Below are 15,343 nucleotides of genomic sequence, written 5' to 3' on the forward strand. Positions count from 1 at the left end.
TCATCCCCCATCTATTCTCTCTTCCTCTCCATAGGTGTTGTGTCGCAGCAGGACAATGGGAAGACATTCAGCGTTTCCAGCACCATCCGCATCCCAGTGGAGAGGAAAGACAACGGCGCGGCGCTGAACTGCGAGGCAATCCACCCTGCGCTGAGTGGCCAAAAGAGGGTTCGACATTATCGGCTGGACGTGTATTGTAAGTCCTCTCGCCTTATTGCGGCGCTTTCTTACAACCTGTCAAGCAAATGAAAAGGCATAATGTTCTCTTCTAAATATTTCACAACTGCTCATTACTCCATCCGTGCTGCTGTCACCTAAATTAATACTTTAATGGTATTCATTATATTGTTTCCCCTGCAAAAATTTGTCATGGTTACACTCATTTTTTTAAACAATGAATGATTCATTTTAGGCCCGATTTTCTGAGGTATGTAGAGCAGCCCAGTGTGAGTCCTGCCCTCGTTAAAGTGCAACGCGTAGAGATCCTGTTGAGCAGAAATAGAGCCGTAGCCAAGTCAGGGTCCTGGCCTGTGGTTTTAAGAGCTTACCAACATCTACATGAAGCAATGAAAAACTCTGCTAGATTAGTATGTACAATGATCTTAGGACTGCTTAGGGATGGATTGATCCCAGCAGGCTTATTTGCACAAAGTAGTAAAAATCTAATGCTGTCTTAGAGGAGGAAGTGCATTAAAATGCTTGGAGTAGTTTTAATTCCCAGTTTTGATATTCTCTTAGGGAGCTAAGATAAGATACAAAACCAGGAATCTGTATCACAAATAGCATTAAGGTTTCACAAATCTTAGACTCTTTCAAATAATTTGTAATCAGTGTAAGTTAAACCAGTCCAGGATTGAACTGTTCATTTATTGAGGTTTTTATGCGTCACTAATGTTAAGTTGCTCCTGATGCCAAGAATGGATTAAAAAATCTATATTTTTTTTGTGTTTCCATAGATATAATAGCAGCTCCCATGCGGTTTTTAATCTCTTTTTTGTGTAAAATTGCCCCATTCAATTTGATCGCCATATGCATTTTATGTTTTTAACTAGAGGTAATTAAATGCAGTCTAGACTCATTAAAACTGAAATAGTTCTTTAGTTTAGCACAACAAGGAAGCTGTAAATGCCAATTTAAGCATTATTAGCAGCTAACAGTTAATCACTAGTATCATAACAGCAGATTTTTTGCAATAAATTTGAATTTACTCAGAAAAGCAAGAGACTATACAAACCGGATTCCAAAAAAAGTTGGGACGCTAAACAAATTGTGAATAAAAACTGAATGCAATGATGTGGAGATGGCAAATGTCAATATTTTATTCGTAATAGAACATAGGTGGCAGATCAAAAGTTTAATCTGAGTAAATGTAACATTTTAAAGGAAAAATATGTTGATTCAAAATTTCACAGTGTCTACAAATCCCAAAAACGTTGGGACAAGTAGCAATAAGTGGCTGGAAAAAGGAAATTGAACATACAACAAACAGCTGGAAGACCAATTAACACTAATTAGGTCAATTGACAACATGATTGGGTATAAAAAGAGCTTCTTAGAGTGTCGGTGTCTCTCTGAAGCCAAGATGGTGAGAGGATCACCAATTCCACCATCAAAAGATTCAGAGAATCTGGAACAATCGCTGTGCGTAAGGGTCAAGGCCGTAAAACTCTACTGGATGCTCGTGATCTCCGGGCCCTTAAACGTCACTGCACCTCAAACAGGAATGCCACTGTCAAGGAAATGACAGCATGGGCTCAGGAATACTTCCAGAAAGCATTGCCAGTGAACACAACCTGCCGTGCCATCCGCCGCTGCCAGCTGAAACTCTACAGTGCAAAGAGGAAGCCATTTCTAAGCAAGCTCCACAAGCTCAGCCGTTTGCACTGGTCCAGAAGTCATTTAAAATGGAGTGAGGCAAAATGGACGACTGTTCTGTGGTCAGACGAGTCATGATTTGAAGTTCTTTATGGAAGACTGGGACGCCATGTCATCCGGACCAGAGAGGACAAGGATAACCCAAGTTGTTATCAACGCTCCGTTCAGAAGCTTGCATCACTGACGGTATGGGGTTGCATGAGTGCTGGTGGCCTGGGCAGCTTACATGTCTGGAAAGGCAGCATTAATGCAGAGGACTATGTTCAGGTTCTAGAACAACATATGCTCCCATCTGGACGTCATCTCTTTCAGGGAAGACCCTGCATTTTTCAACAAGATAATGCCAGACCACATTCTGCAGCAATCACAACATTATGGTAGGAGAAGGTTCCGGGTACTGAAATGGCCAGCCTGCAGGCCAGATCTTTCACCTATAGAGAGCATTTGGCGCATCATAAAGAAGAAGGTGTGACAAAGAAGGCCCAAGACGATTGAACAGTTAGAGGCCTGTATTAGACATGAATGGAGAGCATTCCTATTTCTGAACTTGAGAAACTGGTCTCCTCTGTCCCCAGACGTCTGTCTGAGTTGTTGTAAGAAGAAGGGGAGATGCCACACATTGGTAAAAATGACCTTGTCCCAACTTTTTTGGGATTTGTTGACGTCATGAAATTTTGAAACGACATATTTTCCCCTTAAAATGATACGTTCTCTCAGTTTAAACTTTTGATCTGTGATTTGTGTTCTATTGTGAATAAAATATTAGATGTTGGCATCTCCACATCATTGAATTCAGTTTTTATTCACAACTTGTTTAGTGTCGCAACTTTTTTGGAATCCAGTTATTGTAGAGCCATAATTTCTCAGTTGGCTTGTATGTCTGGCACATGAGACGGAACCAAACAAAATATTAGTTTTACAGCAGAAAAATGAGAATAGACTTCAGGAGTGTTTTGGGGAAAACTACGAATTACAGTTTTGTTGTTTTTAGTTGAGAGAGGTGAGGCGCGGCGCATATTTGTGTGTCTGATTTATTAGCCAAAGACACTCATGGTTTGTGATCTACAATTTGCTCATAAGAACCTCTTCATGTTGGCTTTTTCTTCTGAACATTTTTACTAACAGAAGTCTGTATTTATGACTTGAAGTTGTTTCATAGCAAAATAAACATCACATGCTGCCAAGATCTTAGTCTCTCACTGTTATACTGACATCATTACAAATAAGAACACTTTCAAGTTTGCAGTATAAAAGCACTTTATGTTCCGTTTGATCTGAAATTTTACATGATCTCTCATGTTGTCACTAAATGAGCCGTACTCCTTATCTTGTCTTGTAATTTATAATGCACTTTGAAGCATCTCAAATGTTTTTACTTGACATACAATTACGATTAAGAACACAGTTCCCCAATAAAATGTGCTCTGTAGTAGAAGTGGACAACTGAGGAATTAACATGTGCTTATAAGTCATCAGAATGTTTGATTCTTCAGAATAAAAGCAACAGGCTTTCCATTTCTGCAAAAGGAAAATCTGAAACTGCACATATTTAATTTTTCTGTAGTGAACATTTCTCTGCTATTTGTAGAATATCACTATCTTTTTTTTTTTTAAAATTACAGAAATAATGTTACTTTCAGTTCAGTTGGATCACAATTTATTTACATTCTTATTTTCCTTTTGTCTTTTTGCCAAACAGCTTCCCCGTAGTTGCACATTTTGTGCACATTAAACCAAGAGAATAGACATTAGCACATTTCACCTCAGTTTGCTGATCGAATGCTACCAGAGCAATATTCTGTTGCATCGTTTGTTTTCTCCTCATATCAGCATGCCTGGCAGTTCAGTGGGACTCTTATCCAGCAATATGTCCATAATTTTGCAAAGTCAAACATTCCACAGGCATGCATAAATATTTACTTTTGGCAATATGATTCACACTCAGCAAGTAATTCTGCATCAGCCTTTGAGAACAGTTAATTTGCCACATGTATATAGCTGTTTGTTGATGGATCCGAATGATTAATATTTATCAGGCTCCACATTCTGCATGCTGGTGGCTTCTCCAGTCGCAGAACTGGTAATAATGGCCATTTCGTCTGTGTGGATTTGGCTTCCTGTTGCTGTGTTATTGAAGTAAACGCGGTACAGCAGCTGGTGGAGTGGTGGACTGCTTATGATAACAGGTGTCACAAACCGTAGGATTGTGGGCTCGTTGCCTGGGAAACAGATGTTAAAGATTCTTCTTCCTGCCACTTTATCACTTTTCCCTTGGTCCTCATTTTTGTTCTCGTCTCTCCCTATTTTCCTTTGTCTTTTGTTATTCCTTTTTGTTCCACCTGTACTGTTGCTGTATTACGGTCTGTTTTGTATAGATTTTGCTATCGCGCCTCCATGGTGACATACTCTCACTTTTTATGTTTCTCCACAGTTGCTCCCACAGTACGGATTGTTTCTCCCACAGGGATTTTGCGTGAGGGCGACTCGCTCAGCCTCACCTGCTCTATCACTGGGAATCCTTTGTAAGTGTCTCTGTTTGCTTTGAAAGTCGTTTTCTAGAAGAATGTTGCTGAGGATATTTGCTTTGATTTACACTTGACGTAACACGACAAAGTTTGCAACAGTTACTTCAGAAAATTCTTTAAATTTCTAAGAGTAAACACAGATATCCTTCACTTCACCTCCTAAGTCACATGAAATGGTAACTGTTACAAAGGGCAACCTACGCAAAAAGATTTATCGGAACATGTTTACGAAAGACGCTTTGAGGAGAACACAGGGAAGGTTGGAAGGGACAGTATCAGCACATAAAAAATTAACAGCATGCAAAAAGCCGGATAAAAACCCCTTTGCGCAGTGAAGTTTTACCTGCTAAGATATGATATTTTAATTCTAATCTACCACAATTCAGCAGATGGCTGCAGAGAAACCCACAGGGGTAAACAGCTTTAATATTGCTGAGAAGTTTACCTCTCTTACCTCTTTTAGTTGTCTGTCTGTCTGTCTGTCTGTCTGTCCATCCGTGGACATTCAAAGCCGCTTGTGCCAGTTTTCTTAAAGGGATAGTTTGGATCAGTTGTCCAAAAGCCATAAACCACAACATATTGACTGCACATCATTTTTCACAGAACACTGCTTTACAAAATTCTTAATAATGAAAGTAAAAACTGAATTTTCAAGCACACGGTTAGTAAACCCTGCACATCAAAATTATTGCCCCTAAACACTTACCTCACAGATTTCTAGCATTGTGGGACTTCTTAATGGCTGTTAATACACTTTATACCCTGAGTTGGACAATTTTCTGTTATTTAGGCTTTTTGTGACATTTTCACACACAGTCTGGCTCAGGCAGAGAGCTTAAAAGCTTCACACTTCCACCCAAGGAAATACACACATACCAGGCAGTCCAGCATAACAAATGTATCATTTTATTTAATATTTCTTATTTATATCGCTGTGATGCTATATATATTATATACACAAGTCCACTTGAAACACCATAACTCAGGCAGACGTAACAATTTTACAGATACATAATGTTTAGTGTTTCACATTCATCACCACTATTTGTCTGCATCTAAAAGCTGAGAAACGAGATGCAATAAAACAAGGCAGGTGAAATATAAAGAGAGACACGGGTTAAAGTTTGTGATAACTGATACACTTTAGCTATTCAGCAGAAAGCAAATCTTGTGTAAACTGGGTGTTTCATACTGAGACCCTGGCAATTTCACAGGTCAGCTGATGGGTTTAAGTACAGAAGCTTTTCTTCTTGAGTATTTCTTAACATTGCTTGTTTGCAATGTTTTTTTTATATATATAAACAGAGATAGTTTACTTCCATTTGCTTTTTTTTCTCTTAACAGCACACGTGAAAATGTCTTAACTATGAAGACTTAACAATGGATTTCTCTTTTAATAGAGAGATAGTTCAATATTTTTGAAGTGCAATTTAAAAAAAAAATAGTTTAGACCTCAATAATGTCACGGGAGCTCTGTGTTACTTAAACTTGCATTAGACAGTTTTTCATACTGAAGCTAATTATTTTTTCCCAGGGGAAATAGAGTTGGGAGGTTGTGTCCTACCACTGATCTTCCTATGTGAAACACACACTGAAAAAGGACTATTTAAACTATTTTTGGGTGAAGAAAGAATCTGAAATGCATGCAGTGGAAGTAAAAATTGACTAAATCTGTTCACTTTAAGCTGTAAGGTTTTCTTTATACAGCTTTATTTTCTTTCTGTCTGATATTTTGATCACAAAAGCATCATATACTTAAGGATTTATATTGGGCTGTTTTTATTTTTTTTTATAGATTATTGTGTTTTGTTGTGCTTTGTTTTTTTGATTCCCTTTTGTGCTTTCGTCTTTGTTTTGGGTTTTTTTTATGCTTCTTTTGTTTGTTTAGCTATTACTATAATTTTTACAGATCTATGAACTTGCTATTCCCTCTCATTTGTTTCCCTCAGTTGCCTCAAGCTTCCTCCTCCCTCACAGCTGCTACACATCAGTAATCACTGGCCTGTTTTTGTTATTTTTCGTTTGTTGTTTTTTTTAACCAGTAATCACCTCTCCAGTATATTTGCCCTCCAGTTTTATTCACTTCTCTTCAGATCATCCTTTGCTCTCAATGCCATGCGGTTTGCTTCTCACTGGGTTTCCTTAAATGTTATCCCATCTTTTACCTTAATTAGTTACTCTTGGGTTGTTGTTTTTTTCTAGATTTGTGTAAAAAGTTTTCAAAATTCTCTGTCTATAGTTTTTAAAATAAGTATTAGCAGTTTTTGTATGTTATGCTAAACATCTGCTTGGTATTCACCGAAATTGTACATAGGCTGTGACTGAATTATGTATCATTTTCTAGTAAAACCAAACACTCAAAGTGCTTCTATGCAATGATTGTCACTCCCTAAGCTGCTCTAATCATATCCACGTTATGTAGAATAGTAGCCAACTTTGGGGCTAAGTGCTTTGCTCGGCGGCACGCCGTCATGAGGCAGGGGAAGCTGGAATTGAGCCCACAACTTTCTGATTTCATAATAATGATTCCTTTCACTTGAGTTACAGCAGCCACATATGTGCTCAATCACCCATTGGTACAGGTTTTAAAGGTAGAAGCTGTCCTTCTTACGTCCCTCTGAGTAACTTTAATAGATTCTGTGCTGCTTATAAAATATTACACCAGGATAAAAATTATTCTACCCAATTCCTGTGATAATTGAATAATTGTCTCCGATCTCAAATTAGTGGTTAATTATTAATGCAGGACTTCTTTGCTCTTTATTTAAGCAGACGTTTGAAATGAAAACTGAATACTTCTGAGGTTACTTCTTTCACAGAACTAAGTAGAAAAGGACTGTTACAGTGAGGTTTGATTAAACTTTCCAAAACAAAGCTAAAACTGTTCAAACTGTCATTTATTAGCATGATCAATATGATAAAGTGCCTTGGTAAACAGCAAAGAAAACTAACGCTGTCACCAAATTATCCTCTTTGTATTCAGAAGAAGCTTCTTTGGTTTGAGTTCAATTTTGCAGCGTGAAGGACAATGGGAATTTAAGAGGTTGCTCCAAACTCTTACTATAATTAAGAACTTATTAGTGAGTGTGCGTGACTTGGATGTGTAAAACATGCACAAAATCTGATCAGTCGTTAACACGTTTCAAAGCCAACTTTGAAACAAACCTTTATTTTTTTTTTTTCTCCCGTAGAGGGTCCATGGACTCTGTGCACTCTACAGAATGATATTGGGCCCTAAGCCGTTAAGCCTGCTCCTAGATGGTCCGTCTGTCTGTGGGCATCAGGTCCACTAAAGCTCCCCCAGTAAAGCTCCGTGCAGCCAAAGAGTGAACGTGAGCGCGTGTGTGTGTGTGTTCATGTTTTTGTGTGATGTCTTTAGTGAAATCCAACTGAGAGGACTGGCTGAAAACCGTGTTGGCCCTAGCCTCTCTGAAGCTTTGTAGAGGCTGATTGGGAGCACTGTGTGTATGTATAGATGTGTGTTAGCGTGTGTTTTGGAGATCACTGGGTGGGACTTCAGGCGACTCTGCACTCTGACCTCGATCTCATGCTTTACACACAAACACCGCACCAAGGCCACCCACATGTTTTCTTCACCAAGTTTGTTAACCACTTGTTAGGCAATAAGGACCAATTAAATGCCACTACATTTTGGTGAAAGGTTACAGTTAGTGTGTCTGGCATTAAGACGGGGATGCCCCCGTGTCACTTTTCTCACTTACCTCCTTATTTGTGAATTAGCTTTAAAAGGGATTACAGAGGCCAGGGGTATAAGTGTGTACTTATGAGTTTGAAGCTGAGAATAAGATTCTGTATTGCATATTTAGTTCGAGAGAGGGCTTGCATGTGAGGGACTGAGCAAGAAGGAGGTTTAATTAGACTTCCTGAAGGATTAGAACCCAGATGAGTCAGGATTGTAATCTGCCCAAAGTGGCGTGAGCCATGACACCCAGCCAGAAACACACGCTGTACTCACAGGGATTTCTTCACCCGGATGTCTCTGTAATCCTCACACCTCCTGTCTGCTCTGCCTTTCATGACCAAATCATTTTGTCTGCCTGTTCCTGTCCTTCATTTTCCTCCATATCATCTCCCCTCTCTTTTTCCCTCAGTAATATTACAGTCTTTCCTCCTGCTTTTGTCTTTTTTTTCACCTTGCACACCTGACACCCTTTTCCTCTCTCATCTGCCACTCTCTCCCTCCTGCTACCCGTTTCACACCGTTGCTGCTCTCTGACCATCTACCTCCTCATTATTTTTCAGGATCCGGCCCCCTGTTACCATTGGCTTCTTCTTCAAAACCCCCTCTACTCTGTCTTCTCATCTCGCTCACCCTCGCCCTCTGGGCCACTTTACCCTTCTTTGCCACCTTTCTTTTTATAGCACCCCTGCCTGTTTGTGCTGCAGTCCATTCTTTTAACTTGACTTTCTATTTTTTTTCTCCGCAATACCAACACTTAAACTCTGCTGAGCTTTGTTTAAATTATTGCTGTGTTTAAAATATTCAACAATTTACTAATTTACAATTTATGCAAAATATATTGGTTTGTGTCATAAACTAGCTTTGCATTTTGTATGCAAATACTCCTCAGTCCAAATCTTTTATTGATTCAATAATTTTTCTGTGCTTGGCTTGAATACTATTACAAAAGGAATCAAATCTCTTTTTAACACGTCAACATAAAACAATGTGAAACAAATGCACTAACATATTTAATGCATGGACGGAAGATGTAACTAAATCATAACCTTCATTTATTTAAAATGATGAACATTATCAGGCAGATGCTGTTAAATATTTCATACCAGTTAAGTGTTTTACAGTTAAAGCATTTGTGCAAATAATTCAGAAACAATGGCTTGGTTGAACTGTGACTTAAATGTTTTTGTTTGTTTGTTTACTGTACCCATTTTTCTAACCCTATATATATATACCCTGAAATTCTCTGGTGAAGAAATGAGCCATTTATGCCATACTTCAACAGCTACAGTAAGGTGTCTGGAGAATTATTGTGCTTTGGCATTTTCAAACTAACTGTTTATTAGCAAAAACAAGCTAATCTCTGTGTTAATATGCTCAATTTAAAGATCCAGATATGGACATTAGAGATGGCATGTAAGGAGTTAGTGGGAATTTATGGCCCTTCAGACAACAAAACACGTTAACACTTGCGCTAGCGTGCGAGGTGCATGCATTAGCATTCAGGTAGTAAATCAATATAGTAAAGTTGACAATAACTTTACTTATTATTGAAAAGTTAATTTATTTCAGAAACGTGTTTCAATCCTTTATTTTATTTTTTAAACTGGAAGTATAATTTTCTACTTTCAGCAAATGAAAACATAACATTTAAGATTAGACTAAGCCGACTAAGAATTTTAATGCAAAAATGTTTAATATGTGCTTTAATGTTACTTTCAAAAGTAACATTCTTTTATTCTGACAAGTGACCCTCATCAGAATGCATTCTGATTTACTGAATATATGACTGAACTCTGCAGGAACAGAAATTAGTTCCCAGTTGCCACAAGAACAAAAGGACATGTTTGTCTTTTTGTTCACAGTTTGGGAGCTCTTCCAGCTCTTGTTCTTGATGCATATTCTCAGCAGAACATTTTTTTTTTCTTTCTTTCGTGGTATCCCAGAAATGTGAAATGAATATTCTGCAGTGGGAGAGACCTATGAAAACTGCCAGCGAGGTCTGCGCTTTAGTTCCTGTGAAGTATGAAATGTCCTTGCCAGCAAGAACTTTGTTCTTTCTATTGCAGCCGCAAGTAAAATAACTAATTTCTATGCTCTTGTGCAGTGTGCACTGCCCTTTGGTCATTATATCATTAGTTTTGTCAATGTGACATTACAAAATGGAAAAAGGGAATTAAAGATACCATTCCATCACCTTCATGTTGGAGATATGAACTGAACTAAAAAAAGTTTTCAATTCCTGATCTCACAGTCAGCCTTGTTGGTTTCAGTTTACAGTTAAACTGAAAAGCATGCATGTGTGGATGAAGTGGAAGGATTTTTCCTGTTGCAACATTTAAGACTTACTCCAGCATCTAAAGCATGTAAAAATGTGATCTAAAACCTCTCTACCCTCCACTAGATCTTCTAATTAGATGATGAGCTAATTTGTCAAGCCTGAAAGGGGATTGAAATTAAGAAAATACATTCGTAACTAAGTTGTATTTCCAGCCCAATGCTGGTCATTTTAATCTAAATAGTAAGATTTAACTGTTTTTTGTAAATGCAAACTTTGTGATTTTTACCTAAAGATCAAGTTCAACATATTACAAAAATTATTGACACCACTCCGTATCACTTCGGGTAGATATCAAAGTTAGCTGAGTGATTTTCCCATATCATAATGAGCGCATCCACTGAATTCAGCATCATTTTAAATATTCTCACTCAATCTTTCTTCCTAGGCCAAGAGACATCCTGTGGTCCAAGATAAATGACACTTTGCCTGAGAGAGCAGAGATTTCTGGGCCTACTCTTCAGATTTCCCGTCTCAGCCAATCACACAACGGGACATATTTGTGCCAAGCCCAGAACAACTTCGGTCGTGCAGCTGATCATTACACCCTGTTGGTGTACGGTGAGTATGTCAACAATTTGTTCCATTGATTTTTTTTTTCTTTTCCATCCCACTTTTAAGTTGTTAAGTGTTCTTAGTCATTTCATGTTCTTTGTTATATTGTTGTTTGTTTGAGATTGTTCTTTTGAGGTTTTATTGATCATCTCTTCTTTCCAGCGTCTTCAGAATATGGTTGTTATTGCACAGAGCAACAGACACTTTAAATCTTGATGCATTTTATTTCTCTTTAGGCTGTTTTATTTTATGCATTATATTTTATTTTTGCTCTGGCCATAGCAGATCTTCTTTGCTAAATATCCTGTGCAACTGAGTCCACATGATGTTCAGGCTGCCTCAACAAGAAAGCTTAGAAACATTATTGTTTAGTATATTCTTTGTGTGTTGCTGGTTTATTATCTCCGCTGGGACTCAATTTTCTCCTCAGGGAATTTTGAAGAACTGAAATCTCTTGAGTGCAATAAGTGAAGACAGGTAATTTTTATTTATTTTTTCTTACCAGTAAAGGTTTTGGACTAATCCGTCCATTTTTTTTTGTATAAAGTTTGCTTATCCTTAAAGTGCCTGGATAGGGCAGTCCTTGAGTGCCCTGTTTTGCTCCTCCAGAGCAAAAAAAAAAAAAAGTGAATGGTAGAGGTACTTGTGTCTCTAATTTGACTGTAAGTGTGGTTGTGTGTGATTGAGTGTGTTTTTGTGTTTGCACCATAATGGACTGGTAACCTTGTAACCTGCCATTGGTCCAACCCAAGTCTGGGATAGGCTCCAGACCTTGTGCAACAGATGGAAGATCTGTGTTTTTTCAAAACTCACTGACACACTGGAAACAGACAACATCCATCCATCCATTTTCCTTCACCCTTGTCCCTCAGTGGGGTCGGGAGGGATGCTGGTGCCTATCTCCAGCTCACGTTCCGGGCGAGAGGCGGGGTACACCCTGGACAGGTCGCCAGTCTGTCGCAGAAACAGACAACAGAGTTCAGTTTTTTTTTTTGTTTTTTTTTTACATGTTTACATGATTAAATTTGGCAGAAAAACAACAGCTAAGCATCTGTTGCGTTTAAATTCAGATCAATGCCCTCTTTTTTGCATAAGCAGACGTATTGGAGAGGAGCTAGAGTTAGTCAAGGAGCTTTTTGTTGTTGTTGTTTAGGTGTTTCACTTAAATAAAATGATAGAGACTATATTCTTCCAGAACATATCTGATATTTTTATCAGTCTTCCATTTGGCAAAGACTTTTATATCGCAACATTAATTTCACAGATTGTTGAAATGGAGAAATATGTGAATGAAAAGAAACTGAGAAAGGATCAAAAATGTTTGTAAAGTGATTTATCCTGTGAGGAAGAACAAGTAAGAAGAGATGCTGTCGTAGTGCAGAAGGTTGTAGACCCAACAAAACGACGCCCTAAATGCCTTCGCTCTGTCTGTAATTTGACACAGTAAAAAATGGCCACCTATATCCAAAAGATCAAACACTGAAATTCAGGCAGCAAACTCTGAGATTGTGCTCTGATCCAGACTAAAAATGTTCCACTGTCACTGTGATCCATCGGCGCTCTCATTTCTCAATACATAAGTATGTCAGAAAGCCATGCCAAGGTTGTGCAGGTCTCACTTTTCTACTTATAATCAGTTTTTACCTTGAGAATATTTATTACATTGCATTACTGGGACTTCATCAGTCTGTCAGCAGTGACTTCTCTTACCACATGTCATTTGGTCAAATGTCATTTCAGAATAAATCAGCTTTATTTACCAAGTTTGTTCACACAAACAAGGACTTAGTCTTTGCTTCGGCTCTGCCCTCATTTAAGACATTTAATATATCAATATATGAAAAAGCAAGTATTTTTTTTCTTTCTTGTAAATATGTATATATGCAAGGTGAAAAATATGTTTTAACTTATGCTACACACGTGGTTGATGGGAGGGAAGTTAAAATCACACCAGCTGCAATCTCTCCTTCATTTGGCTCAGACACTTAGAAAAATTAAATCACAGCAGAAGCTGTGATGTGGGATGTGGGAGAACATCCAGAAGTAATATTTAGAGTAAGGTTGTTGATTGGATTCTTTCCTATTATCATAGTTTTTTTTTTTTTTTGTTTTCTTTTTGCAGACAGTGGACTCATGAAAAGTAAAACCTATGAAAATGCTTCAGAAGAACCAATTATGTTACCTGATAAACTTCTTGCAAGACTAGCGGGCGTCTCAGCAGTCTGGCTGTTTACGTTTGCTCAAGGCATCTGTCATCGCTTGTGTATGAGATGGGTATTGTTCCTTTGGTTGTCCTATGTTTTAAATGCAAAATCTGATTGTTTTCTAATCCTGGAACAAAAAGTATTTCCCACAGGGAGAGAGTGTTGGGCTGGTGCATAAAAAACTCTTCCTGTGTTTACTTCCACTGAGTTCACCTGCAATTCCTGCATAGATGATCTTTGTAGCTGTGTGGATAATAAACAGCTGCACATCCACTCAGGAATTTTAACATATTCCTGTTAAAATTGTGTCTTTTTTTTAATCAAATAAACTATCGCTTCTCTGTATACAGTCAGAGCCAATGACAGTCTCAAAGACTGTCATCATCCACATACGAAAGCATGTTTTTGGTTTTCAAGGTTGTGATTCAAAAATGTCTTATATGAAGAATGAATTTTAAAATTACTTAACTAGCTGCAAAAAAATGAAAAAAAAAGCCTGATTTTAAATTGATTCATACTTTCAAGATGTCTAGACTTTCTGACTTTATAATTTGATGGTATTTTCTCCTTCATTGATAGCTAACCCAGTTTGGTTACATGGCATCATGGCTCAGTGGAAATGATAATACAGACCTCAGGAAAATCTCACACCTCTGTTTGTCAGCAGCTGCGACAAATTGGCCAACTTTCTGTCGGAGCTTGAGTTGCATCTGAAAAAGCGAGGTTTTGATGAATGGTAATGTGTCAGTGCCGCGCGAAACGACTGACTAAACTTTCAGTGGTGTAAGGACAACACAGGGTTTTGTTTATGTGAGGACAGCAGTGAGGATAAACTGCAGAGTGAGCTCATCATTAGTGGCCGGTTTCTGGCTTGGTTTTGAGTTGGCCTAATTACACCAACGTTACTGTCACTCAGCAGGGCTTGCTACTTTTTGATCCAAGCTCCCCAGCCCCTGGTGGAGGCTCCTGTCATTGCGCTTAGCACCTGATTTGGAGATCAGAAGCAGAAAGGGTGAATGCAGAGAACAGAGATGTATTATGGAACAATTTTGAGCTGCTTTTAGTTAGCAACCCCTCAACACCCATAACACTAACACCACTTTTCTCTCACATCTCGATGCCCTGTACATGCCATTGTACACGCTTTCAGTGACACTAATAATGACAGTTTTTTTTTTAGGGTGGCTGCAGTGGCAAGATAAAAAGCGATATCCCCACCCACTAGCTTCTTGTTTTTCTTTCTCTATGCGCTTCTTAGGGGCTTGGATATTTAAGGCTTTGACGTCTACAAATGTATTTGGAGAAACATTTTCTTCTGATTTCTTGTCTTTCAAGATTTTGTCTTCTTGTCTCTGTGGTCTATCCTTTTAGTGTATGATGAAACAATATTCCATTTAAATATTTTTGCTCTTTTGGCTTTTTTGTCACACTTTAGATAATCAGTTTTAAGCAGAAACAAAGACAACCTAATTATTTAATTTATTAGGAGAAAAAAAATTATCCCAACATACTTGGCCCCAGCAAAAAAGTAACTCCCCCACCCAAAAAACAAGAAATCATGATCTAATCTACACAATTGTTCTGCTTTAGGACCTGGAAATCTTGCAGTCGCTAATAGAGTGTTAAATTCTGCTCTCTACTACAAATGCAAAAGAAGATTGTCTGGCTAGAAGTTAATAATCTTAAACTCAACCACACTTCACACACACGCCCACACACACACACTCCTACCTACAGCGAGTTTAGCATAGCCAATTAGCTATAGCTTGTATATGGACGATGAGAGGAATCTGGAGTACCTGGAAAGAACTTGTGTATGTACAGGGAGAACATGCAGAAAGACGAATTGCAGATTCGAAAGCAGGACCTTCTTGCTGTCAGACAACTTTGCAAGCAACCAACCACTGTATGCTTCCATTTGAAAGTAGTTTTTATATTTACTCAGGTTATCTTTGTCTTGTAATAAAATGAGTTAGATGATGTATAACATGCCAGTGTGATAAAAACTGGGAAAATAAATATGAAGATACATTTTTACAGGACTTGACTAATTCTTAATCATGTATGTGATGCTAGAGATCTGCATTTGTTTTAAAAATAAGCACAGAAACCTGCTTTTAAAAAAAAACTCAGCTTCTCTGTGCAC

At 38.1% G+C, this 15,343-nt stretch overlaps 1 protein-coding gene across 5 annotated transcripts in view; it reads left to right on the forward strand.

Annotated features, from left to right (window-relative positions):
• cadm4 (cell adhesion molecule 4) overlaps nt 1-15,343 on the forward strand; it is a 223,653-nt gene that overhangs the window by 190,606 nt on the left and 17,704 nt on the right. For all 5 annotated transcript variants that reach the window (XM_007557279.2, XM_007557277.2, XM_007557280.2 and 2 more), the window contains exons 4-6: nt 35-196; nt 4,307-4,397; nt 10,827-10,999. In XM_007557279.2, the coding sequence (XP_007557341.1) occupies nt 35-196; nt 4,307-4,397; nt 10,827-10,999 (426 nt within the window). The remainder of the gene's footprint in view (nt 1-34; nt 197-4,306; nt 4,398-10,826; nt 11,000-15,343) is intronic.

Source organism: Poecilia formosa, unplaced genomic scaffold (genome assembly GCF_000485575.1).
Source record: "Poecilia formosa unplaced genomic scaffold, Poecilia_formosa-5.1.2 Scaffold86, whole genome shotgun sequence".
NCBI classification, from domain to species: domain Eukaryota; kingdom Metazoa; phylum Chordata; class Actinopteri; order Cyprinodontiformes; family Poeciliidae; genus Poecilia; species Poecilia formosa.